The sequence below is a fragment of the Muntiacus reevesi genome, chromosome 7 (genome assembly GCF_963930625.1).
Source record: "Muntiacus reevesi chromosome 7, mMunRee1.1, whole genome shotgun sequence".
In the NCBI taxonomy this organism is placed as follows: domain Eukaryota; kingdom Metazoa; phylum Chordata; class Mammalia; order Artiodactyla; family Cervidae; genus Muntiacus; species Muntiacus reevesi.
In genome coordinates this window covers 98,791,457-98,819,017 of record NC_089255.1, presented here as the reverse complement: position 1 = coordinate 98,819,017, position 27,561 = coordinate 98,791,457, and the positions used below count along the sequence as shown (strand labels likewise).

Genomic DNA, 27,561 nt, shown 5'->3' with positions numbered 1-27,561 from the left:
GAATAAGGACCTCATGATAGAATTTCTGATCATGTTTGAAAAGGGTTCCTGAACATCACAAATTCAAGTTGCATTTTGCTCTGGTAAAAAAGGATGATGAGCATGCTCATGAAAGTGGCTCCTGTGTCGTAGTAGACCCCAGAGAATTAGAATAATATCGCAAAAAGCTCCAATGAAATCCATTTAGAATACTGAGAATGGAATTCAATTTGTGAATCCTCTTTTCGTTTTCCAGAGTTCCCCATACATTGGGAAGAGAAACCAATGAGACTGGTAAACTATTTCAATACCTCTTTAATAATTCTCTGAATTTACACAATAGTATGACAGATTACTGTGGATGTAAGATATGCAGTGGTTCTTTATTCTCTCCACCATCATTAAGGCAAGGGCAGAAGTAGGGGTAAAGTTTCTCCGTGAACGTGCTACTGAAGGTGTAAATGTGGGTCATAGTTTTAGCATTGTAGAAGGACACTTGTCCTCCCTCATAATCTAGATATATACCCACCTTGTTGAGGTTGTTAGTCAGTTTCAGACTGCAAGAAGGAAAATCCAGAGCCTTTAGATCAGTTTGGTTCCTTAGTCTTAAAAGCCAGAATCCTTGCTCAGGAGTTAGAGGACAGCTGCCCTTCCGAAGGATGGATTCTCTGACAACTCCAACTGTCCATTTTGTCTTCTTTGCTACTTCTACTTCCCAGTACCACTTTCCAGATGTGAAGCCTTTTGAGCCCAGCACAGCCACACTTGAGTCAAACCTCTCTGGATCATCAGGTATTACCTGCTTAATGTCAGCATGCCACACACTGGTTCGGTTTTTGGAGAGCACTAGATTTGGGTGAGCAGTTTTAGGGTCCAGAGTTAATGGAGATAGGCCTAGTAAGAAAATAAGAGAAAGCAGGGCATGGGGAAAAAGGGATGAATGCAGGTTCCCATAGACAGTATTTATGTGCTTTATCTCCCCATGCCGTATATGCCCAGATGGGCAGATAATAACTTAAATACTATATATATATATATATATATATATATATATATATATATAGTTTTGATATCCATGTAGCTACATTCTAGACATTTTTTATATTTGTGGTAAAAAATCAGACTTTACTCTGAAGCAATTTATACTCTAATAAAAGTTACAGATAATATAAATCTGTACTAATACATATAAGAAAATAACAAATGCTGAAAGGATAAAGATTCGGTAAGTGTGCCCAAAAAAGATTTCTAAGGCAATAAGTATTTTAGTTTTATTTAATAAGTATTTAATATTTAATAAGTATTTAGTTATGCAACATGTATGAAATGTATCAGGATGCTTTGGGTAAACAATGGCAAAAACAGAATGAGTTAAAAACAGTAGCTTGCATGATAGAGAAGATAAGGGCTTGCCTGTTAGGAGCAGGTGAGACTGAACTAACTGATACAGAATTTAGAGGACAATGGTAGAAGTTTGCATTTGGTTTAATAGACACTGGAACTTTTGAGGTCTGGAATGGTTAATGCCACTGATGATCCAACTGTGATTCACAGACTGTATAATTGCCAGTCTGGGACAGGATGGTAGAGAAATTAAGAGTAAGCTCTTAGAAACTGTCATAGAAATCTGACAGAGTAATTTTATATCAATCAATTTAGTTAAAAAACTGAGCTTGCACTTTGTAATTTTTTTAACTCCATTTTTTCAAATAACATTTATATTCTACAAACATCAGTTTTTAAAATTGGTCCTTCATCACAGGTAATTTGACAAGTGGTTTAGACAGATCAATGGACAGCAGTATAAAAAAGGAATTTCTAAATGAAGAGAGGTTGGAAGTATATTAGCAAGAAGGTGACACAAATTCTAAGTGTGAGATAATTGAGCCTTGGCACAAAATTTGATAAAGGAAGCCCAAAAACTGCTCAAATCATAGACAAAGATACAAATATGCATTTGTATTTGTAACACATTTGTTGTTAATGGATTTATTTATCCTTGGAAGCAAGAACAATCCAACCTCTCTCTCTCTTCTCAGAAAAGCTTGAGTCTTTTCCATCATCCCAGAGACTTTTTCTTTCTAACAAAGACTTTGAAGAATCCTGAAGATTTTCCACATAGGCCAAATCTTCTCACTGTCACAGATCGATCCTCATTCATGTAGGGTTGTTATTTTTTCAGATGTGAGGACTGTAATTTCTTTGGAGGTACCATAAAGATTTCCTGCTAACCTTTTTAGAACCCCAGTCTGCTCTCATCACCAAGCCTCTGACATCTCCAGCTAGCTCAGCCTGCCCTCGCTTTGAGGATTCCTAGGAGTCAGCTTTGCATCCCAGCTTTTCTTCTTATGCCATATTCAATCCAACAGTAAGTTCTGTCAGCTCCACTTTCAGAATATATTCTGAGCCTACTCAGAATATATAGACATAACTTCCACAGATACCAGTGTCTTGGAACTACTGCAGAAGCTTTTTAACTGTTCTGTTTCCACTCTTGCCTGTCTGCAGCCTATTCTGCCAATAACAAGAATGAGATCATCTAGTTCTCCGACTCAAAATACTCTTATGCTTCCCATCATCCAAGGTAAAATCCAGAGTCATTATTGAAGAGACAAAACCTGCATGATTTACCCACTTCTCTGACCTCATCTCCCACCGCTTATCACCTCCCTCCCCCAATTCAGTTTGGTCCAACCACCCTTGCCTTTTGGCTGTTCTTTGAACATACTAAGTTCATTCCTACTACAGGGACTTTACACTTTTCTATTCCTGTCCCTGGACATTCTTTCCCCACATTGTTTACTCCTTCACATCATTCAGATCTTTATTCATGCAAGTTCAATAGAATGTTATTGATAGAATCTAGCTAGGTTGGAAGTATTTACTGTAAAATTCTTTAAACTTTTCAGTATGTTTAGAAATGTCTACAATAAAACACAGGGAGAACCTGCTCAAAGAGATTTTCTCTGGGCATTCTATCTAAAGTAGCATGTCCATCCATGTATCATGGTTTATATTCTCATCCTTTCTTTTCTCTCATAAATTATTATTTGTTGAGTGTGTTATGCTTTGTTTTCTTCACAATAGTTATCAGTATGTGAAATTACTTAATTGTCTCTTCCACTAGAGTGTAATCTCTGGAAAAGCAGGGACTTTGTTTTGTTTCCTCATCTATCTTCAAAATTTGAAACTGTTCCTAGGTATTCAAGTAACTATTTGTTAAACAATTAAATGAACTGCAATTATAGTTCCATATGAATCTTTGACACCAACTAATTTCACCATGCCTCGTATTCCTGTTATCCTTCACATAAATACCCAGATTGTAGCTCTCTAATGATTTAATGTCTACTGTAGTTTTATCCTCATTATTCTGTTCTTTACTTCCTCTGCCTTCACCCATCCTCCAGCTGTTCCCACCCAACCATTTCCACTCTGCCCTTTGGATCTACCTCCCCGTTTAACTCTCATACATCTTCAGTTTACAGAATTCTCTTATCACCTCCTTAATTTAATGTAATCCAGACTGATTCTTCCAAAAAAGAAAAAAAAAGCTAACTGAAAAACAGTTTCCAGAAGTTCAAGAGACTATTCATTTTCTAAATTCAGATGCTGGAAATCAGATAGCCACCACCATCACTTCCAGATCTGTGCTCTGTTCCTCAATCTCATGTTAAAAAATCATTCTTCATTTGAGGCTCTTGTCATTCCTTTTCACATTTCTCGCCTGTCTCTATTTAATGCTATCATCTACAAACTTTTCTTGGTTATACCCCCTGCATTTTGGGTTGGCCTTACTTTCCTACGTCAAATCTAGCCCATCATTTTGAGGGATTTTACTGTCTTTTGGATATAGCTGCCCTTCTCTTCTTGCATGTCTGTAACTTTATTGCTAATGACTTTTGACTCCTTTACATTTAAGCTGCCCATATCAATGACTATATTCTGGAACTTGTAAGTCATCAGGAACTGTTCGTTCTCTAAAATCTTCAATTCAGGTATGACATACTCTTTATTTTTTGAGCTTTCTCACTCCCATCTCTCCCTACAACCATTACTTGACTTCATAAATGTCTCTAGACTCCCCATATTTCTCTTTATTATCCTAATCTCTTTGCTTCCTGGCTTAAAATTCTTCCCTAAACAGTTTAGCATTGATAGCTTTGTTGCCAATAACCTCAACACTTTTGTCCTCTTATGTTTCTGTTTCTGTAGCATCTGCCATGCAGCTCTCCAACCTTGGATCTATTCAGCTATTCAAATTCACATCCCAGTTCCTCACCATTGCAGGATGAAAATCACAAAATTATGCATACAGATACTGCTACAAATTGATTATTTCTACTCTATGCTTGGCCATCAGCACTGCCCCAAACTCTTATATTTCCTAAATCAAAGTCTCTCCACTTCCTCACAACAGCAATTTGAAACCTTCAACTCCTCCTCAAATTACTGTTCCACCACTTTGCTCCTCAATTGCAGGCAGAAGGCTTCATCTCCTCTTTCACAAAGAAACTACAGTACGTTTTATAAATGAATAGATAAAGAGATGAATCCCTCAATTCTTCCTACTCATACTGCAAACCCTGTCTCACAAAATTGTTTGCTTCTATGGTCTTTATCTCCTCTCCAGTTTTGGAGAAAGCTATGTAAAGTCAGTACCTCTCTCTTCTGTAGCTCTCACTCTTCCCAACGTTCACCAATTATTCCCTTTTTTATACTATTGATTTTTGCCCTTCCACAGGCTGCTTCCAGTCAGTATGTTTTTAGAAGTCCTCTTTTGTCTTTGCTTCCACATATACACCTTCCCTTCTTATTGAAACTTCTCAAATGAGTGATCTATTCACTTAATTACTGCCTCATTCCAAATTGTTCCTGAACCCTATACAATATATAATAACTTATACTCATTCCACTCTTTTGAAATCACCCCTGTCAAAGCCACGAATTGTTAAAAGCATTTCTTTTTCAGTTATTTTCTAAATTGATCTTTGCATTTGGTATGAGTGATCTTTCCCTTCTCTTTGACACTCTCTTTGCTTTAGGTTCCATGGGGACTTTATTTCCTGTTTTTTTTCTTATTTCTCTTGCCAGGTAATTCCTCAGTCCCTTCTGAGGCTTAATTGACCTTTATCTGTTGTTATTCTCTATAACATGCTCTCTCCTTGACTGTATGCTCCCATTTTCCTTAGGTAATCTCATTTATCAATAGCTCAGCTACCCTCACTCAATACTATTTGTTCCAGCTCTGGCCTCTCTCCTAAGCTCTAGTTAGAATAATTATCCATTTGAATATATTCATTTAATTGTTCTATAGGTCAACACAATATGGCCAAAATTGAACTCATCAGCCCCCTCCAAAATCTACATTCGCTGTTTTCATCCTTGACATCACCTTTCTCTATCCCTTACCACTGATTACTGTCCTGTATATTTCAGCTCTCAGAATTCTGTCTCTGCAGTCTATTCTTTATGTTCCATTTCCGTGCCTCTGGCTTACATCTTAGTAATTTTTCGCCAGAAGGTTGCAGACTCTCGCTTGGTCTTCAAGACGCTCCTGGGGAGCGGAAGCTGCGTCTTTCATTTCTGTCTCCCTGGAGCCCAGCTTAGTGCTCAGCGTGCAGTAGGCCCTCTCTGAGTGTGTCACATTAAGGAATGGACTTTGGTGATACTTTATCGATACGCACAAAACTAAAGAAAGTATATTAAAATATTTTAAGGTAGAAGCAATTCCCTGCACTGAAATACGTGAATGGCCATATTGTCCATGGTTGCTTTCTCACTACAGTGGCATAGTTAAATAGTTTTGACAAGACCAAACAACCCCCAAAACCTAAAATATATACTATCTAACTCTTTATAGAAAAAGTATGAGCCCCTGTCTTGAAGCAACAGCCTCATTTACAAGGCCAGAAAGAAGAAAATAAGAATCTGCCGAATAAGAATAAGCAAAGGCCTAGAAATAAGAAGTATAAAGTATATGTTACCAGGGTTTGACCATAGTTACATTATTATTAAAATAGTCATATATTAAATAAGTCCCATTTGATTTTCTTAAATGTAAAATTATACCAAAAGTAAGGGGAAAGTCAGTTTGTGCTTTAAATGATGCTAGATGTGAAGTTTGGGGGCAAAGAGTACAAGAAGAAAAACACTGCGTTCTCAGAGCTAGAACTTTCAGGGCAGAGTAACAGAGGAGGGAGCTGCACAGAGACGTCAAAACGTCCACAGAGGGGTTCCCTCCAGGCTGGGACTGAGCATTGCCCCGTGACTGCAGGGAGACTCATTAAACCTAGAGAGCGAATCTCCAGAAAGCAGAGCTCACACAAGACTGGGAATAGTTCTCAATCCTGCCAGTCGGAATGGAAAAATGTTATAATGCGGAACATCAGGCAGAGTGCTCAGAAGGGTAATATCTTAGAAGATTGGCAGAGTTAGCCCCAGATTAAACGCTTCTCTTGAAACATACTAACAAAGCTTAAAGGCTCAACAAAGCTTTAAGTGTCAAAAGGAGCAAAGTTATTTCAAATAACTTCACTAAATGCCAAAGTTAAATCAATAGAGCGTAAAGGATTACAACAAAATTAGCAAATAGCAATGTAAAACTGATCATGTTTGACAGCCAGAAGAGACAAATTGCATAACTACCCATTCCTTAAGTGTGAGCTGCACATAGTAAGTTGCTTCCTAAGTATACAGTATGGAAAAGAGAGGGGAAATAACCTACACTACCTCAGCCAGGTGATTAAAGCCAGCATCAACAGTCATAGACTGTGCCGACAGAATGCATGCCTGATATGATGAAAATGACTCTTTAACTCCATGGTCTCCCTCGCAGTAACTCACAACCCTACCATTATTGTGAGAAAAACATCAGACAGATTGCACTAATGTGGCATCCTACAACATACAGAACCAGCAGTCCTCAAAACTGTCAAAATCATCAAAAAACAAGAAAAGCCTGAGAAATTGTCACAGCCAAGAAGAGCTTAAAGAAACATGACAACTCAATGTAATGTTGCACCTTCAATGGGATCATGGAATGGAAAAATGACATTAAGTAAAAAACTAAGGAAATTCAAATAAACTATTGATTTTAGCTACTAGTAATGTATTTGTAATGGTTCATTAATTGTAAATAATGTATCACACTAAATATAAGATAATATAAACTAGGGATGAGGTATATGAAAGCTATCTGCTGTATTTTCAATTATTCTGTAAATCTAAAAGTATTCTGAAAAATAAAGTTTATTAAGAAGAAAAAATATATATCAGCCATGCAAAGTGGCAGGAAAATATAATCCACAGTCAGGAGAAAACTCTCACAATAAAAACATGTTAGAAATTACAACAGTGGTGGTATTAGCAGACAAAGACATTAAAACAGATATTATAAATATCTCTCATTAGCCTGAGAATGTAGATGAAGAGTGAATGTGGTAAAGAGAGAAACTGATGATATAAAAAGATGCAACTTTTTGAAGAAATGTAACTGAAATGAAAAACATCCTAAACAGGATTAACAGAAAATTAGACAGTGCAGAGAAAAGATGAGAGACCTTGAATAGCAATAGCAACTATTCAAAATGAAACACAGAAAAAAGGCTTAAAAAATGCTGAGCATCAATGAGAAGTGAGACAATTTTAAGTGATCTAATGTGATTGAAGGCAGAAGGAGAAGAGGGTGACAGAATATGAGATGGTTGGATGGCATCACCGAGGCAGTGGTCTTGGGCAAACTCCAGGAGATGATGAGGGACAGGGAAGCCTGCTGTGCTGCAGCCCATGGGGTTGCGAAGAGTCGGACACAACTTGGTGACTGAACAACAAGAACATATGTAAAATTAGAGTTCGAGAAGTAGAGAAGAAAAGATGGAGAGGTACAAAACTGCTGAAAAAGTAATAGCATTTTTCCAAACTTGATGAAAATTATAAACCCATGGATCCAAGAAAACACACCAAGACCCAGCATAATCAACTTGGTGGAAAAGAAGAGACAAAAAACTAAATCTTACAAGTAACCCATGAGAAAAAAAGATAGTACATACAGACAAATGATATAAAAATGATAATAGACATCTCATCAGAAACTATACAAGTGAGAAAACAATGGAGTGACTTTTTTAAAGTAGTATATCAACCCACAATTCTATATGAGGAAAAATATTTTTTAAAAAGATAAAATAAAACTGTGGTGGTATCCAAACATTGTCACAGTAAAACTCAACTTGTAGTAAAAGATTAAAAAGATGACATAAAAATGGAGACTGATATTAAGAGAAACAAAAAGAGTCTTCTAGACCAGCATGGATAGTACTCCATGTGGATGAACCAGAGGCAGAAAAAAAAAAAAGAAGAAGCTGAAGGCAAAGTGCAAGAAAGGAAAGTGGGAAAGCAAAGCAAAAGCAGTAAAGGCAATGAAGGGTTTAGCCTGGTAGACCCTTAAAAAAACTCGAAAAATGCCACTGGATGGGTCCAACGTATACATTGGTTTCAGCGTCCACCAAATGAAAACTTTATTTCCATGTTTTAGCTTGGCTTTTTTTGATTTAAATCCAGCATAACTTCTCAAATTTGTTTTGGGAGCTTGAACAAAATATTTTCTTCGATGGATTTAAAACAATTGGAAAGATAGACATTATCAAACTTTGGCAAGGATTTGGAGAAACTGGGACTCTCATCCATTGGAGGTGGGAATTAAAATGATGCCACCATTTAAGGAAAAAAAATGTGATAGTTTCTTATAGTTAAGCATATACTTAACATACAACCCAGCAATCCCATCACTATGTATTTACCCTGAAGAAATTAAAGGGCAGACTTCCTCTGGTGGTCCAGTGGCTAAGAATCCACCTGCCAATTCAGGGGACACGGGTTCAATCCCTGGTCCAGGAAGATTCCACCCAACGCTGTGGACCAACTAAGCCTGTGCACCGCAATTGCTGAGCCCAGGTGCTGCAACTGCTGAAGCCCATGTGCCCTAGAGCCCGAGCTCTGCAGCGAGGGAAGCCCGAGCTCTGCAACGAAGAGTAGCCCCTGCTCACCAAAGCTGGAGGACGCCCGGGTGCAGCAACAAAGACCAGCGCAGCCAATAAATCAAATAAATAAAAATAAAAATTTTAATAAGAAATTAAAGCAAAAAGATTTATAAACAAATAGTCAAGTTTCTTCCTACTAGCCATAAACTAGAAACTATCCAAATGTCCATCAATTGGTGAATGAATAAGCAAATTGTGATGTATCCATAAAATACAGTGATTGATACATGCAACAACATAGGTGAATCTCAAAAAACATTTTGCTAAATGAAAAAAGCCAAACAGAAAAGACTACATAACATATGTATGAGATTTTAGAAAAGACAAGTAAAGTGAAATAAAGTAGATCAGTGTTTATTAGCAGCTGAGGATAAAAGAAAAAGATTGACCACAAAGGGTTATGCAGGAACTTTGGGGGATGACAGAAATTTTCTATATCTTGATTTTGGAGATCTTTACATAAGTGTGTACATTTGTCAGACTCATCAAATTGTACATTAAAATTAACGAATTTTTTTCTATGTTAATTATACCTCAGTAAAGCTGATTTTTTTCATTGTCAGCTACCTGGAAAAATTAGCAGGGGTAAATGTGTGATTTTCATTAAATCAGATTACAAACAATACAAACAATTGCAATTACAAACAATAATGAGTCTATAAAAAACTTTATTTAGAGCTCTACTTCTGTAACTATTTTTATTTAGAACTTTATGTTCTTTAAATGTTGTCTGTGTTCTTTTGTTGTGTTCAGTTGTGTTTTTTTTTTTTAGTATCTGCAGGATGACAAAAACTTAGTCACAGCTATTGAAATAATTGGTTTTCTTTTGAAGCACTTAAGATCTCTAAACAATCTCCTACGATGATGTACTCTATGTTATGAACAATAACCACAAGAGGAACTGTACTCATACATGTGATGAATATGTATAGTAACTTCCACCTTCAGGGCAGAGATGCCTCAGAGACTTATATAACTATTTTAGAAAAAGATTGAAATATTGGTTGTTACATTTGATAGAACAGTTAAGCAAAATAATAGGCTGAGAAGTTAGTTCTAACACCAGACTCTGTTCACAAGTATAAAATCCTGAATTCTTAGATAACAGTAAGAGAAGAAATTCTGTCGTACCAACTAGCCTTTTGGCTAAACTTCACTCCTCCCTCCGTCTAGACTCAAACGTACTATTAGGGCCACAAAAGAGGTCCTGAGAATGAAACATAAATTGGGAGCCCCAGGAACCAATGGCTCCTACCCTCTGATACCTGGGGAGAGGGCGGACTGCATGTCCCTCCACATCGTGTACTGGATGGGCCCTTTGAACACGCCTGGGCTCAGCTTTCTGGAGACAAGCTCCTTGGGCGTCAGCACTCTCATTCCTTGCTCCAAGCTGCAGGGGATGTAAATTGTTTATTCTTAGACATCCTCCAGGGACTGAAGGCAGGCTGTTAATACCACAAGGAAACACTTACCTGTCCAAGAGAGGTGTGATGTCCTAGAAGAGGGAAAGAGAAATGGAAAGGTTAAATGCATGTTCATCAGCTCCAGAAATTTGTTTGGTGTTACTGGCCACCACCAGAATTTGATGGCCAAAACTGCAGTCCTGTGCAGATGGCCCCCATCCCATTGCCACCAACTTCTCTCATCCTCCAAATGCCTTTTCTGATCTTCCTCCTTCATCTATCCCAGGATAAACTGGCTTACTTTCCTCTGATTTTCTAGAGTTTCTTTTTACAGGAAACAAGAAAAAAATTAAGGTTAAGCTGTTTTTACCTGTACTGCCACGTAGTCTCAGGAGAACAACACAATGGGTATTCCCACCCCAAGAACACTTTCCTTACTATGGCTAAATTAAGCTTCTGAGTCCTAAGGTGGTAACCAATGCCACTTTAGAGGTGAAGCGTCAGGTAGCAAAGATTGGCAAACAGCTTTTCAGACAGGTCAATTTATTATTGCTGAGTGCCAGTAAAAGATACAGTTTAGGTGGCAACATTCTTATTTTTGAGAAATAAAGCTTCAGAGTTCTTTATGGGGAAATATTAAAGCATATTGCTTTTAATGGCATCTTACTATCTTCTTTACTAGGTGTGTGAAAATGTTCAGTTGAGTATAAGGCAAAAGGAACCTTCTGCTTTTCTCCCAGGGAATCTTAAAATCACTACAGCAGATTTTTCCCCTCCTGGAAGGGCAAATCTGCTTGTACATTCTTTCCAACCCTCTCTTCCCCCCTCTATTTTACCCATAGTCATGTTGGTATGGAGTCTCACTTTGAGAAAGTCGAAGGGGTTCTGCTGCTCCATCCGTGCCTGGATGCTCATCAACATCTCCTTGGCTAGGAGACAGTGTTCTTGAATGTGGCTCAGATTCAACTCCATCTCCTCATTCAAGGCTTTCCCCTCTTCTCGGAGCTCACTTAAAAGGTCCTTTTCTTTGCTGTGCAGGAACTGATGCAGCTTTAGAAACTCCAGGGAGATGTGTTGCTGCAGATGTTGCTTGTTTTCCTGGAAACCTCCATGATCATCACCATGGTAATTACTGAGACTAGGATTTAGGGATGGGGGCCCACACCACCAGCACTCACACAACTTGGGAAATACCATAATAGGAAAATGCATACAAATACTGCATATCAACATTCAACTGTACTAAAAGGAGGCCTTTGGGAAACTTACTCTGTCTTTCCCAGCTAGTTTAATAGTTAGGGTTGAAATAATCAAAAGTCATCTCTAGGTTCCTATTGCAAAACTGAGGTGGTAACTAATGCCATGTTAAATAAGACTGTGGGGTTAATCAAACATTTTAAAATGAACAATAATACCCTTTTATCCAGAAGTACAAACCATTATCTACCAAGTGATGCTGTTAGACTGGGTCCATAGGAGGCTGGAAGAACTGTCCTTTTTTAAGAAATCAGAACTGGAGGAGGTACCATTCCTGCTGCCAGGACAATACAAAAGAAGCCAGAGATGGGCAATGTCTGAAGCACCTGAAATTGATAGCTGCTACACTGGCAGCTCTTTTCCTAGGTGACTTCAGCTTCCTCATGGGTAAGCCATCTGACATCCTGGCTTCTCAGTTCCTCATCATCATTTCTAGTGATTTTTACCTTTATCTACTCATTCTTTTAGTCACATTGAGGGTTTTATCTTCCCCAGTAATTGTACCATCTCCAGAATTACTTTTTATGTTTACCTACCCAGGTTCTACTGTTGCAACAGTTATTGGATTTCATAGAATCCTCCTATTCATTGACCCCTCCATTTCTGTTCAACTTCTCTGTCTTCATGTCCCCTCTTATCCAGCTTATATTCTATGGTCAACCACTGTAATTGTACTCTTTAAAATAGTCTTAACTCTCACTGTCTTCTAGGTCAGACATTTCCATTTTTCCTTTTCCCTATTTCACCACTATTTCTCAGTCTCATTTGTTAGTTGTGTCTCTAACCAAGCTTTGAATATTAGATGACTTGATATTCCGTCCTAGGCTCTTTACCTTTCCCATTCTACACTCTCGTTCTCGGTAAGAGCCTCTGCTCTCACAACTTTGAAGTGTAGTCTGTACACTGACTTCTTTTCAGCCTAGACCAACTTCTGAACTCCAGATTCATATATCCAACTGTCTATTTGATATCAGCACTCGCCTCTCATATCTAATCAGTCACCACATGCAGGGAGTTTTTATTTCCAAAGCATATGCTGAAGCTGTTTGTTTCTTTTGGTCTCTACTGCCTCTTTAGTCCAGACAAATCATCGTTCTCTGGGATCAGCGCAGTAGTCGTCTTCTGACCATTATCCTTGCCATTGCCTTCTCCAGGCCACACTCCCACGGCCACCAGACTGATGCTTTCAAAATGAGATGAGACCATGTCCTGTTTAAACCCTTTAATGACTTCTCAACTATGCACAGAATGAAATTCAAAATTCATAACTTTATCTACAAGGGCCTACATGATTAGGCCTTACCTGCCTTTTCAGTCTCATCTTGCCTACCAAGATCCATCTTAATTGGCCTTCTTTCTGTTTAACAAAGTAACTGGCTTCCTGTCTCAAGAACTTTTCTGTAATGCTCTTTCCTCTTCATAGAACATTCTCCAGGCCATTTCCTTCATATTCCCCTCACCCAGTTCACTTGGCTAAAGATAACACTTACCCTTTACGTTCTCAATTTTTAATAAGAAATTTTTGATTTCAATTTTTAGTGACTTCTTCAGTCTAGATTAGGTTCTCCATTTATATACTCTGATATACTGTATATTTATAGTAATTTATAGTAATTATCACAGTGATGTTTTATTATTGGGGGGATTATTTAATTAACATCTGTCTCCCACCATAGTTGGAATACAATATCTAGAATAATCCTACACCACTCAAATATTTGTTGAATGAATGAGTGTTGACTGTAATAGCTGAACTAAGAACTCTTAGAACAGGAACACGATTCTCTTGAGACATCATTATTTCCATCTATCCTTCTTGTTTCCCTCATTATATTTATTTCTTCTTCCAGATGCCAAATGCCAGAGAAGACTCTCCTCTATAGAATAATTAATGAAGAAACAGAACTCCCAAATTATTCCCCCAACCTAGGAACTGATTTGCCAAGTCCCTAACCATTAATGTTGTCCTAGAGCTCCTGTGAAGTTGAAAATATAAGCAGTAGTTTTATTTAGTTTGGGAAAAGCTAAAAACGATTAGATCAGAGAGAAAGCCAGCAATATAAGAGACCTTGGTTCAGAGATGCCTGGTTTTAAGCTCAAAGAAAAGAAAGGTATTTCTTTGAACATTGCACTCTTTAGTGGATTTTTTTTTTTTAAATAAATTCCTTATTTTGCCATCTGTCTGAAAGATCAGACAGATCACTGCCCCATCGCAATCACCTAGTGACTGCACAACGAAAAGGATCGGCTTATCTAGGGGAAAGGTCAGTCTGCTCTCTCTGTTGATCAGCTATTGAGAACCTAGTCCACTGCCATATTTCTTTCCACTCTTACAATGTCTGTTTTCTACTTGTATAGCCCAGGTGCCATTTAGCATTTTGTTATATATGTAAAGATACCTTTCCACCCACATAGCTGAGGTTACAAGGAGGGTACAATTCCAGTTCAGTCTCATGATCCGTCTACCCTGTTCCTCACCTTGTGAGCAGCAATAGCATCTTTCTGCATATTCTTCAGGGACTGAAGCTCCCTCAGGGTTGCCTCCAGTTGACCCTGATGGATGGTAAGCTCCTCCTAGGGATACCGTAAAGAGTTAACCCATGCTAATTGGGAGATAAAGGGCGATGAGGAACATCTACCCCAAAGCCCCAGGGTGACGGGGGAAAGCAAGCAAGCTCCTGCTACAGAAGTCTCCTTTTCCCTTGCATCATAATTCCTGCCTCTTCCAAAAATTGTGAAGAAAATTACAAACTGCAGAAAAACTAAGCTTTATCTTCTTATTAGCTAACTACAGGGCTTTGAGGAAGAACTCTGTACATTTTCTACTATATTTATACTGTTCTTACTATCTCTACTTTTGCTTACATTGTTCTGAGAGCACTTGTTTCTTCCTTCTGTCAATTCAAATAATTGCCCCCCGTTCAAGCTTTCTTTCACCATGCCTCCCCTGACCATTTCAGTTTTCTCTAATCTCTGAAATTCTAAACATTTGTGAATTACAAATGTGACAAAAATTTAGCTCTCAGCAGTAGACTGTCTTATATTCCTTCTGTTGTTTTGTTTACTTTAAACTTGTCTATATTTCAAGATTTTTATAACAAAAGCAATATTTTACATGTCCATGTTCTGTACAGTGTCTGGCAGAATGCTGTCAAGGCAAGGTTTAGGTAAATGTTTGATTGATTGAGGAAGTAGGCCAGAGCTCCTTTACTGCTTCCCTATAATTGACAACTACAGAGAAAGAACTTTGCAAGATACGTTGTATTTTTTTGAGCACTCTGAGCTTTCTAATAATCACTTGAATGAAAGGGTGGTATTGAAAGAAGTCCAACAAATGATTTTTCCCAGCCTTCCTAAGGAATTGCTCAAGACTGTTCAAGACCCAGGGCTCACCCACCGTGAAGAAACGGACAGCATCAGAGATCTGCAGGAATTCTTTAGACTGCCCCACAGACAATCGAGCATCTTTGCATTGAAAGCATATTAGTCTCCCATCTGGCTTACTGAACAGTTTCAGGTTCTCTCCATGCTCTGGGCACCGTGGATGGCCCTTGAGCAGGGGTAGCTTCTTAATCTTCTCTACTAGCTTCTCCAGTACAAGGTTAAATGTACAGTTGCTGTACTGACATAACATCTTACACTCAGGACAGAATGTTTCATTTGCTTGCTGCTTCCAAAAATTTTGGATACAAGATTGGCAGAAGTTGTGGCCACAGCTTAGCATTAGTGGATCACGAAACCAGTCATTACACAACGGGCAGTGTAATTCCATAGTAATATCTTGTATCTGCACTTTGGAGGATATTTGGGTGATCAAATCATTCACTTCAACGTAGCTGTCTGAGTCAGTGTTGGAGGAGAGGTTGGAAGACACCTTTGAAAAAGAACAGCTAAAATGAGTTTCTCTTTCTTGTTGCCCACTTCAGCATTTCAGGGTACTGGGCTCTGTTCCTAAAGGAGCTGAGAATTGGTGCAGCCAGAGTAAAAAGCACTATCATCTCTTCTTTGAAAGTGATCAGTAAATTCAGTGTTCTCTAACATCAGAGTTTATTCTACTCCCAACATTATTAATCTTTAATAGAGAACCAAGGCAGAAGAAGAAAGAGTACCCAGTCAAAGAAATGTGTTTCATTGTGTATCACTTCTTCCACTCACTTTCTCCTTGTATCAGTTGAAAGTTTTACTTTAAACATCTGGTCTATTAGTTATTACCTTTCATTTTGTTTTCTGGAAGCCATGTGCAAAGAATTGAAGGATCTTTCAGATTCCTCAGTTAATGGCATAATACCATCAACCATAATATCATCCAGGCCCTTCATCCTTCCTTTTTAAAAAAAACATGTTCCAGAAATAACATTTATACAGAAAATGTAGAATCATAAGGGTATACAGATCAATGACTTTTCACAAAATGAATATATCTGTGTGATCATAACCCTGATCAAGAAACCAAACCTTTTCAGGATAATCAGCAAGGTCCTACTGTGTAGCTCAGGGAGCTCTGCTCAGAGCTATGTGGCAGTCTGGGTGGGAGTGGGGAGATGGGGGAGGATGGATGCATGTGTGTGACTGAGAGTCCCTGCAGGGTCCACCTGAAGCTGTCACATTGCTAGTTGGCTATACTTCAATATAAAATAAAAAGTTAATTTGAAAAAAGAATAAAATTGAAAACAGCATTAAAAAAAGAAAACCATTTTCAGCATCCCAGAAGTCCCCCTGTATGCCTGCTTCAAGTCACTATCCCTCATTAAGACTGACCCCCATCCTGATTTCCAACACAATACACTAGTTTTATCTGTTTTTTAATTTTATATAAATCTTTTGTTGCTGACCTCTTTTGTCAACATTATATTTTTGGGATTTATTCATATTCTATATAATTGTGGTCCATTCATCCTCATTGCTGTATAATATCCAGTGTGTAAATATACCATAATTTATTTCTCTGTTCTATTGTTGATAAACTTTTTGAGTAGTTACCAGTGTGGAGCTATTATAAATAGTGTTGCTAGGAACATTCCTACTCATGTTCTTTTATATACAGACATATGTTTGAGATATTGTGAGTTGGGTTCCTGGTGACCACAATAAAATGAATATCAGAGTAAAGTGAATCACATGAAATTTTTGGTTTCCCAGTGCATATGAAAGTTATTACTGTAATCTATTACATGTACAATAGCATGATGACTAAAAAGTACGTATCTTAATTAAAAATACTTTTTTGTTAAAATATGCTAACCATCATTTGAGCCTTCAACAAGTGGAGTCTTTTTGCTAGTGGAGAGTCTTGCCTCTGTGTTGATGGCTGCTGACTGTTCAGGGTGATGGTTGCTGAAGGCTGGGGTGGCTGTGGAGGTTTCTTGGAATAAGTAGTGAAGTTTGTTGCATTGATTGACTCTTCCTTTCATGAATGATTTTTCTTTAGCATGTGGCACTGTTTGATAGCATTTTACCCACACTAGAACTTCTTTCAAAATTGCAGTCAGTCCTCTCAAACCTTGCCTCTGCTTTATCACTAATTTTATTTCATAGTCTAAATCCTTTGTTGTTATTTCAACACTCTTCATGGCATCTTCAACTGGAATAGATTTTACCTCAAGAAACCATGTTTTTCCCTCATCCATAACAAGCAACTTCTCTGTTAAAGTTGTTTTTTTTTTGTTTGTTTGTTTTTTAATGTGGACCATTTTTGAAGTCTTTGTTGAATTTGTTATAATATTGCTTCTGTTTTATGTTTTGGTTTTTTGGCCACCAGGCATGTGGGATCTCAGCTCCCTGACCAGGAATCAAACCCACATCCCCTGCATTGGAAGGTGACCGCCACTAGACCGCCAGTTGTTTTTGTTGTTCAGTGGATCAGTTGTGTCCCACTCTTTGCAACTCCATGGGCTGCAGCACACCAGGCTTCCCTGTCCTTCACTGTCTCCCAGCGTTTGCTCAAACTCTTGTCCATTGAGTCAGTGATGCCATTCAACCATCTCATCCTCTGTCATCCCCTTCTCCTCCTGCCCTCAGTCTTTCCCAGCATCAGGGTCTTTTCAAATGAGTTGACTTTTTGCACCAGGTGGCCAAAGTATTGAAGCTTCAGCTTCAGCATCAATCCTTCCAATGAATATTCAGGGTTGAGTTCCTTTAGGATTGACTGGTTTGATTTCCTTGCTGTCCAAGAGACTCTCAAGAGTCTTCTCCAGCACCACAGTTTGAAAGCATCAATTTTTCAGTGCTCAGCCTTCTTTATGGTCCAACTCTCACATCCATACACGACTACTGGAAAAACCATAGCTTTGACTATAATACAGACCTTTTTCGGCAAAGTAATGTCTCTGCTTTTTAATACGCTGTCTAGGTTTGTCATAGCTTTTCTTCCAAGGAGCAAATGTCTTTTAATTTCATCACTACAGTCACCATCCACAGTGATTTTGGAGCCCAAGAAAAGAAAGTCTGTCACTGTTTCCATTTTTTCCCCATCTATTTGCCATGAAGTGATGGGACTGGATGCATGATCTTAGTTTTCTGAATGTTGAGTTTTAAGCCACCTTTTTCTCTCTCCTCTTTCACCTTGATCAAGAAGCTCTTTAGTTCCATGAAACTGCAGTTAATTGAGTCATATCTTTAGGCTCCACTTCCAGTTCTAATTCTCTTGATATTCCACCACATGTGCAGGTACTTCCTCCACTGAAGTTTTGAACCCCTCAAAGTCTTCCTTGTGGGTTTTAGTCAACTTCTTCCAAATTCCTGTGTATGCTGATAGTTTGACCTCTCCCCACAAATCATCAATGTTCTTAATGGCATCTACAGTGGTGAATCCCTTCCAGAAGGCTATCAATCTACTTTGCCCAGATCTATCAGAGGAATCACTATCTAATGCAGTTATAGCCTTATGAAATGTATTTCTCAAATGGCAAAACTTATAAGTTGAAATTATCCTTGTTCCATGTCCTGTTGGCAGGCATGAAAACAACATGAATCTCATTGTACATCTCAATCAGAGTTCTTGAGTAATCAGACAAATTATCAATGATATTTTGAAAAGAATCTTTTTCTGAGCAGTAGATCTTAAGAGTGGGCTTAAAACATTCAGTAAACCATGTTGTCGGCAGATGTGTTGTCATCTAGGTTTTGCTTATAGAACACCGGCAGAGTGGATTTAATGTAAATCCTAAGGGCCCTAGGATTTTCAGAATGGTAAATGAGCACTGGCTTCAACTTAAAGTTACCAGCTGCATTCGCCCTTAGCAGGAGACACATCCTGGCCTTTGAAACTAGGGAGCCAGCCACTGACTACCCCTCTAGCTGGGACAGTCCTCAGTAGCATCTTCTTGCAATATAAGGCTGCTTCATCTACCCTGAGAATCTGTTGTTTAGTGTGACCACTCTCACTAATGATCTTAGTGAGAGCTTGTGAACAGTTTGCTGTAGCTTCTACCTCAGCACTGGCTGCCTCGCCTGGAACTTTCATGTCTTAGAGATGGTTCCTGGAGCCGTGTGTCCCCCTCGGCTAGGCTCAGACTCTTCTTCTGCAGCTCCCTCACCTCTCTCAGCCTTCCTGAAATCGAAGAGAGTTAGGGCCTTACTTGGATGAGGCTTTGACTTAGGGGTTGTTGTGGCTGGTTTGATCTCTTACCTAGACCCCCAAAGCTTCCTCCATTATCAGCAGTAAGACTGTCTTCGCTTTTTCACTTTTCACAGCTTATTAGACTTGCACTTTTAGTTTCCTTCAAGAAATTTTTCTTTGCATTCCCAAGTTGGCCATGTGGCACAGGAAGCCCAGCTTTCAGCCTGTCTTGGCTTTTGACATGCCTTCCTCACCAAGGCTTAATCTTTTGTAGCTTCTGATTTAAGGTGAGAGACATGTGACTCTTCCTTCCCTTTGAACACTTAGAGGTCATTGTAGGGTTATTAGTCAGCCAAATATCAATATTGCTATGTCTCAGGAAATAGGCAGGCCCAGGGAAAAGGAGAGAGACAAAGGAATGGCCCATCTGTAGCAGTCAGAACACACACAGCATTTATTTATTTTTTTATTTTTGTTAATACCTTTACTGTAACTTTCCCCCCCAGATCATTAATTTTTGTCTCTTATTCACCATTTTCTTTCTTCTGTGTTTTTGGAAGTTTATTCTACTCTTTTTAACTTCATAACTTGGATGCTAAGCTTAGTTTTTTGTTTTTTGGGTTTTTTTTGGGGGGGGGGTTGTCATACATTGATATGAATCAGTCATAGAGTTACACGTATTCCCCATCCCAATCCCCCCTCCCACCTCCTTCTCCACCCAATTCCTCTGGGTCTTCCCAGTGCACCAGGCCCAAGCACTTATCTCATGCATCCCACCTGGGCTGGTGATCTCTTTCACCATAGATAATATACATGCTGTTCTTTCAAAACATCCCACCCTCACCTTCTCCCACAGAGTTCAAAAGTCTGTTCTGTACTTCTGTGTCTCTTTTTCTGTTTTGCATACAGGGTTATCATTACCATCTTTCTAAATTCCATACATATGTGTTAGTATGCTGTAGTGTTCTTTATCTTTCTGGCTTACTTCACTCTGTATAATGGGCTCCAGTTTCATCCATCTCATTAGAACTGATTCAAATGAATTCTTTTTAATGGCTGAGTAATATTCCATAGTATATATGTACCACAGCTTCCTTATCCATTCATCTGCTGATGGGCATCTAGGTTACTTCCATGTCCTGGCTATTATAAACAGTGCTGCGATGAACATTGGGATGCACGTGTCTCTTTCAGATCTGGTTTCCTCAGTGTGTATGCCCAGGAGTGGGATTGCTGGGTCATATGGCAGTTCTATTTCCAGTTTTTTAAGGAGTCGCCACACTGTTTTCCGTAGCGGCTGTACTAGTTTGCATTCCCACCAACAGTGTAAGAGGGTTCCCTTTTCTCCACACCCTCTCCAGCATTCATTGCTTGTAGACTTTTGGATAGCAGCCATCTTAACTGGCGTGTAATGGTACCTCATTGACACACAGCATTTATTAAGTGTCCTTGTCTTATGCGACTGTGATCTGTGGGGCCTCAGAACAGTTACAACAATAACATCAAAGATCACTAATCACAAATAATATAATATCTGTGCTAGAAATTTAATAATACATATATATTATATAATAATATGTAATATCTCAGATATTAGTATACCAAATTAAAAGCTTGAAATATTACAAGAATAATCAAAATGTGGCACAGAGACACAAAGTAAGCAAATACTTTTGGGAAAATGGGACCAATATACTTGTACAGAGCAGGGTCACCTTCAATTTGTAAAAAAATGCACAATGCTATTAATAGCATTCTTACATGTGTTATAGTATGTCTTTTCTGTATTTTTTTGTGGACATGTGTAAACATTATACATGTGGAAATAGCATTGATAGATCATGAGGTATGAACATCTTTACCTTTACCACATAATACCAAACTGTTTGCCAAAACAATGGTAGCAATTTATACTCTACTAGCAGAACATGAACATTTTGGTTGCTCCACATCCTCACCAACATCTATTTTTGTCACATTTTCTGTCTTATAACAAACCAACTGATGTGTAATGGTACCTCAGTATAGCTTTAGTTTGCATTTTTGTGATTACCTAATGCAGTTTAACATTTTTCACATATTTGTGGATCATCTTTTGTTAAGAGAAGTGTCTTAAGTCTTTTGTTCATTTTTCTAACGAGTTGTTTGTCTTATTGATTCAGAGTAGTTCTCTATATATTCCAGGTACTAGTCCTATTTTGGTTGTTTTGTAAATATCTTCTCCCACCTCTGGTATATGGCTTGTCTTTTCATCCCTGTTATAGTGTCTTGCCATGAAAAGAAGTCCTTAATTTTAGTGTAATTCAGTGTAATTTCAGAGAAGGCAATGGCAACACACTCCAGTACTCTTGCCTGGAAAATCCTATGGACGGGGGAGCCTAGTGGGCTGCCGTCTATGGGGTCGCACAGAGTTGGACACGACTGAAGCGATTTAGCAGCAGCAGCAGTGTAATTTAATATAATTTAGTTTATAAACCTCTTCTGTTTTATATTTTGCCTAGATTAAAGGTAAGTCCCTACAGGGAATATCCGTGTTTATTTCTGCTTGGAGATCCAAATTACACCAACCCTCCGCCATTTTATGTTAATATTATTGGTTTCAAATCTGTAGCTCATAGCGTGCATGCTAAATAACTTGCTTCAGTAGTGTCTGACTCTTTGTGACCCTGTGGACTGTAGCCTGCCAGGCTCCTCTGTCCATGGGATTCTCCAGACAAGCATACTGAAGTGGGTTGCCATACCCTCCTCCAGGGGATCCTCCTGACCCAGGGATAGAACCTGCTTCTCTTACATCTCCTACATTGGCAGGAGGGTTCTTTACCACTAGCTAGCTCATAGAGGGGATTGTAAATTTTAAGTCTAACCCTGTAGGAGGGCAAACTTGTGGTTAAAAATTCTCTGCGGACACTCTTGTTTATCACTCAGACCCCAGATCAAGATAGTAATGTCCTTTATTATTTTTCTCTGTCACTCCTTCACTGAGGATGTAACCCTTCAAATGTGTTACCATTGTTTAAGGGTCTGAGGTCCAACTCCCTACTTTATGTGGGTCTAAAGATTGTTAAATCAATTTTCCACAAGTTAAAATAAATAAATAAAAATTTTTTTTAATTGTTAAATCTGGGTTTTCATGAGCTACACAAAAACTCTCAGTGCTGATACAGCTCTCAATGACTCCAGTCCATCTCACTGCTTTCCAGTCTGTATTCTTTGGAATTTCTCTTTACTTTCTTGTACCCTCAGGTATGCATTACAAAGGATGTTTGTTACATTTTAACTGGCATTTCAAGATGTTTTGTAGTGGCAGGTTTTCCAGGATAAATGGTTCACAGTATTGCCAGATGTTTCCCAGAATAAATGATTCACAGTATTATAGCTGCTATTATTAAATAGTAACTAGCAGAAGTGGATTTGATATCAGTACCTAAGAGTCTGATGAAGTAAACATTAAATAATTCCAGCTCTGTTCTAATGCCCAAACTCGTTAATAGAAGTGGGTAAGATAGAGGCTCTGCCCTTGAACTGCTCACATCTGGGTTTTCACTTGCATTTGTAGGTCATGGCAAAGTACTACTCGAAGTCCCTGGCCCATTCTTCTAAACCTCCCAACTCCCTTACCCTACCCCATACTTCATAAGCATGTATGTGGACAACCTAGTCCACACAACAAAGCTCCATACGTGCATACACACACACCCCTATACACAGCTGCCCTGTGGGCACGCAGTTGCCTATGGGAGCTATGGAGGTCCTAACAGTGGACACAGAATCTCTTGAATAGAGAATTTTAAGAGTCCTGGATGCATGGCACGTAATTTAAAATATTTATGGGAGAGAGCGTGTGCTCTGTGTCCAGACATGGACTCTTTATCTTATAAAGAGGAATATAGCTGGAGGAGGGTCAGAGTGGGAGCCTTGCCCGGGTCTAGCAGTGGCACTTCCCTGCCCTCCACTCACCTTTATTCATTCTTCCTCATCTGAGCACTCGCCTTGGGTTGAGCCTGTCTCTGTTCTGGAATCAGCAAGGAGAGGGTGGCCTGAAACCAAGTCTGGAGTTCCATCTCACAGGCCATATCTTTACCAGAACTGAACTTCTGGAGTCTCAGGGCCCTGTGGGATCTGTCTTACTTAGCTGTGTGACAGCCCAGGGCTCTCCTTCTTCCAGAGTTTTCTTCCAGGATTCCTGAAATGACTTTGCCCCTAGCTTAGACTTCCAAATGCCAAGATCTGCTGCTCCCAGCATATACCATTACCAACTCTGTGTATTCTTGCTAAGTTGCTTCAGTCGTGTCCAACTCTGTGTGACCCCATGGACAGCAGTCCACCAGGCTCCCCTGTCCACGGGATTCTCCAGGCAAGAATATTGGAGTGGGCTGTGTATTCTTACCCTTTCCTAAATGCTAAAGCTGAAAGGCTATGATTCAGGAGTATAGAAATGGAGACTGAGATGAAACCTCCTCAAAACAGGAGGATAATTTGTATAGTAGAGCTAAGTATGTTTTAGGAGAGCATGGTAGATGGGTCCTTGATGTATGACTAGGGGTGTGGTCAGTGGGAATATATAGGCTATATAAGACGGGACTCAAAAGATCAGATCTTAGGCAGACAGAAGTGAGGAACATTATTATGGGAGGAAAAAGAAATGTTAAATGTACATATACTATTTTTCAATTTGTGTATTGTGTCCTCCACAGGATGAAAAACTTATATATAAATGGAAAATTTATTCTGAGGCAGAATCCCTGACGATTAGTCCATAGGTTACTCTCATGCTCTTGAAATGAAAACTAGAACTCAGAATTTGCTCTGACTTGAGAGTCAGTCGTAGAATCAAAGGAGTCCAAAGGATTCTGACCCTAAGACCTCAGTTGTCTCTTATTTGCTGTACATCCCCTCAAGAATCTAAGTATCCAGAACTCTTTACTCTTCATTTCTAACCCTCCATTACCAGTCATAACTTTGTGCTTGCCTCTACTTGCAAACTTAATTTCACTCACATTCAGATCTGTTCTAGCCAAGAGAACATGGCTAAAAATGCTTTGCCTCACCATTCATCAGATTCCATACTCATCAATGACTCTTTTGCTCTCTTTCGACACTTATATTTTTACCTCTTTCTATCCAAATGCTTTGGCTTGAGCTCCTAGACCTTTGCTCCCTAGTTGCCCTGTGTGGCCTGTGTTCTTTACCCCTGACACTGGATCTCCTCAATCCTGGGTCTTGCCTGCCTGGACCTAATAGAGCCATCTCTCTTGGAATATTACCCCTCCACCATTCTCTTCAGTCTTTCTGCAACTTCTATCAGACAAATGTAAGAGCCTCTCCCTTTAGCCCACATTTCTCTTAATTTCCTTCTCATATTCTCTACTTCCAAAGTTCTCAGTGCTTTGCTCTGGACATTTTTCCCCACTCTTTTTTTATGGATGCTACTTACTTTTTGTTTTTTTAAACATTAAATGAGCTGAGTTCTTCCTCGGCTGTTTGCAAGAGACTTTCAAGAGGATGGAAGCAGGAGCATATTTAAGGTCATTTGCTGTATGAACCAGTATGTGCATGAGTTCTTACAGCCCTTGCTTTTCCCCATGATTAGCATTTCAGGGTTTCTTACAATGCAGAGTCTACGTCCTTCACTGTTCCTTACAAACAGACTGCTTTTTACAGGCATGACTGTTTGTCCTTGTTCAACTTCACCTTCCCTATACCTCAAATCTTCGTGACAAATGGAAAACTTTTTTTTAAAAAAAAAAGCTCCAACTTCGGTCTGCTTGCCTGTTCTTGTTGTTCAGTACAAGAGCTTTTTGGTCTTGGGTCACTTTCTTTGGAGAGCAGTAGTTCTCTCACAGTGTATAAAATCTGCATCCCTAGGCATCCGTTATCACATTCCTGTTTGACTTTCGCTATACTGGGCTGTAGTCCAGGCTTACAGACTATTTTTATCTGTTTTCATTTGTCTATTTTGTCTGTTTTTCATTCTCTTTATAGTTTTGAGTTGGATGAATTTCTGAAAGAAGAAAAAAAATCACTGTTTTTATTCTAACACTTGAAAACCAACGCTTAAATTGTTTTTGACCATTTATCCAGTCCTTTTATGTATGTAGAGAAGAGCTAGGGAGATGGTAGGGGGAGGATATTTCAATATGTCTTTCATACACTGTCTTAATCAGAGTAAGTAATGAACTTTCAGCAGTCATCAGTGTGGATGCCTCTCTTCAAAGATTACAAGTTAAATTTCCTTCCAGCAACAGGTATAGGGACTCAAAGTCAATATTAAGCAGTATTATAGAAAAGGCTATGCTCTATTCTTCCCACAGCTAGATTTTTAAACTAAGATTCACCCCCAGTACCTACTAGATATATTGATCACAGTTGCTGTCATTCCCATAGTCCATGCTAAAGGTCAAGTCTGCGTATAGCTTGTGACCTCCACTCCTTCTCCCAGGTGATTAAAATACAGGTGGGCTTCTGACCTATTCCATAGGCTGTTCAACAACCCAAGATGTGACTCAATGAAAAAAGATGGTATAGGAAAACAGAACCTCTTGCGAATTTAACTCTGGAAACAAGAGAGAGAATCAGGAAATTGACAACCGAAGCAGAAACTTAAAGGTTTCCATGAGGTAGAGTTTGGGACAAAAAGGTCATGCCATGGAGAATCATAAGAAAACAGAATCTAGAAGATGAATTTTAAACGTAAGGCCAAAAAAAAAAAAAAAATGCAGATATGTAGGGTGGAGAGAATCAGTTAGACGATCGAGACAAGAAGTACTCTATAGAAACAAACAGATGCGGGGAGTGACTGCGTTACATTAACCGCGGCACTGTCCCTTGGCTTTTCCTGGATTCCTGCACCTGACACAGTGCCTTGCCACAGTCGGGGCTCAGCACATGCGTTGGATGGATGGATGTTTATCCTCAGGATGCCTCTTTACTTAAGGTGGCCTTTCTGAATCTCTGCTCTTGAAACAGACCCTTTACCCCAGCACCCTGTAGAAAGTGTTTTCTTAAAGCTTGTTGTATCGTTTACTAAACACCCTTTTAATAATTTTCATTCTCCTTGATGTATTGAGTCTCTCTGACTCTTGTGGTCCAGTGCTGCCCTAGTTCTCCTGCCTCTGACCACTCCCCTGCATTAGCTGGTTTCTCTTCCTTATCTCTGAGTAATAATCACCAGAACTGTCTTCAACTCTTTTCTGGTTCTGTACTCTCATCTTGCCAAGTGAGCTGTTTGTTCCCATAACTTCAGATACAGCTTCTACAAATGTGACTCCCACATCTGAATATCTGAACCCACAACTGTGTCCTTTAAATTCAACATGACTTAAATAGAACTTGTCTCTCTTTCTCAATCAGTTCCTTCTTTTTTAATTTATTTATTTTTGAATTGAAGAATAATTGCTTTACAGAATTTTGTTGTTTTCGGTCAAACATGAATCGCCCATAGGTTTACATATGTCCCCTCCCTTTTGAACCTCCTTCCTTCCCATCTCCCTCCCCATCCCACCCCTCTAGGTTGGTGCAGAACCCCTGTTTGAGTTTCCTGAAACATACAGCAAATTCCCATTGATTATCTGTTTTACACATGGTCATGTACATTTCCATGTTAGTCTCTCCAACTTGACCTCTCTGTTTCTATTTATTGTACTACCAGCATCTCACTTTTGAAATCTGAATTACTTTTGGCTGTTTTCTTCTTCATTCTCCATCATCTAATCAGCTGCAAGATCTAGTTAATAATACTGATAGAAATGATAATTACTAACCCTCCTCTGGCTCAAAAATCTTTTTTTCCTCTCCATAGTCTACCAAAATAATTTTTGTGTTTTCTTAACGGCCCCAGAATTCAAAATTCTCTGCAACATGTTGCAAACTCTTTTTTTTTTTCATTTATTTTTATTAGTTGGAGGCTAATTACTTTACAATATTGTAGTGGTTTTTGCCATACATTGACCTGAATCAGCCATGTTGCAAATTCTTATTTCTAGTCTTATTTCCTACAGTTGTATAGAAAGAATTTTAAATTTATCATTCTTTTACATATTAATGAAAATAGGGGAAAACAATAGAATGGGAAAGACTAGAAATCTCTTCAAGAAAATTAAAGATACCAAGGGAACATTTCATGCAAGGATGAGCACAATAAAGGACAGAAATGGTATGGACCTAACAGGAGCAGAAGATATTAAGAATAGGTGGCAAGAATACACAGAAGAACTATACAAAAAAGGTCTTCACGACCCAGATAATCACGATGGTGTGATCACTCACCTAGAGCCAGACATCCTGAAATGTGAAGTCAAGTGGGCCTTAGGAAGCATCACTATGA

At 38.8% G+C, this 27,561-nt stretch overlaps 1 protein-coding gene across 1 annotated transcript in view; it reads right to left on the bottom strand.

The window, feature by feature from the left end:
• Nucleotides 1–331: 331 nt before the first annotated feature.
• TRIM69 (tripartite motif containing 69) overlaps nt 332–27,561 on the bottom strand; it is a 42,741-nt gene continuing 15,511 nt past the window's right edge. The window contains exons 2-7 of the mRNA XM_065942053.1: nt 15,078–15,554; nt 14,159–14,254; nt 11,288–11,521; nt 10,493–10,515; nt 10,286–10,410; nt 332–873 (exon numbers count right to left, since the gene is read on the bottom strand). Coding sequence (XP_065798125.1) covers nt 332–873; nt 10,286–10,410; nt 10,493–10,515; nt 11,288–11,521; nt 14,159–14,254; nt 15,078–15,554 — 1,497 coding nt within the window. The remainder of the gene's footprint in view (nt 874–10,285; nt 10,411–10,492; nt 10,516–11,287; nt 11,522–14,158; nt 14,255–15,077; nt 15,555–27,561) is intronic.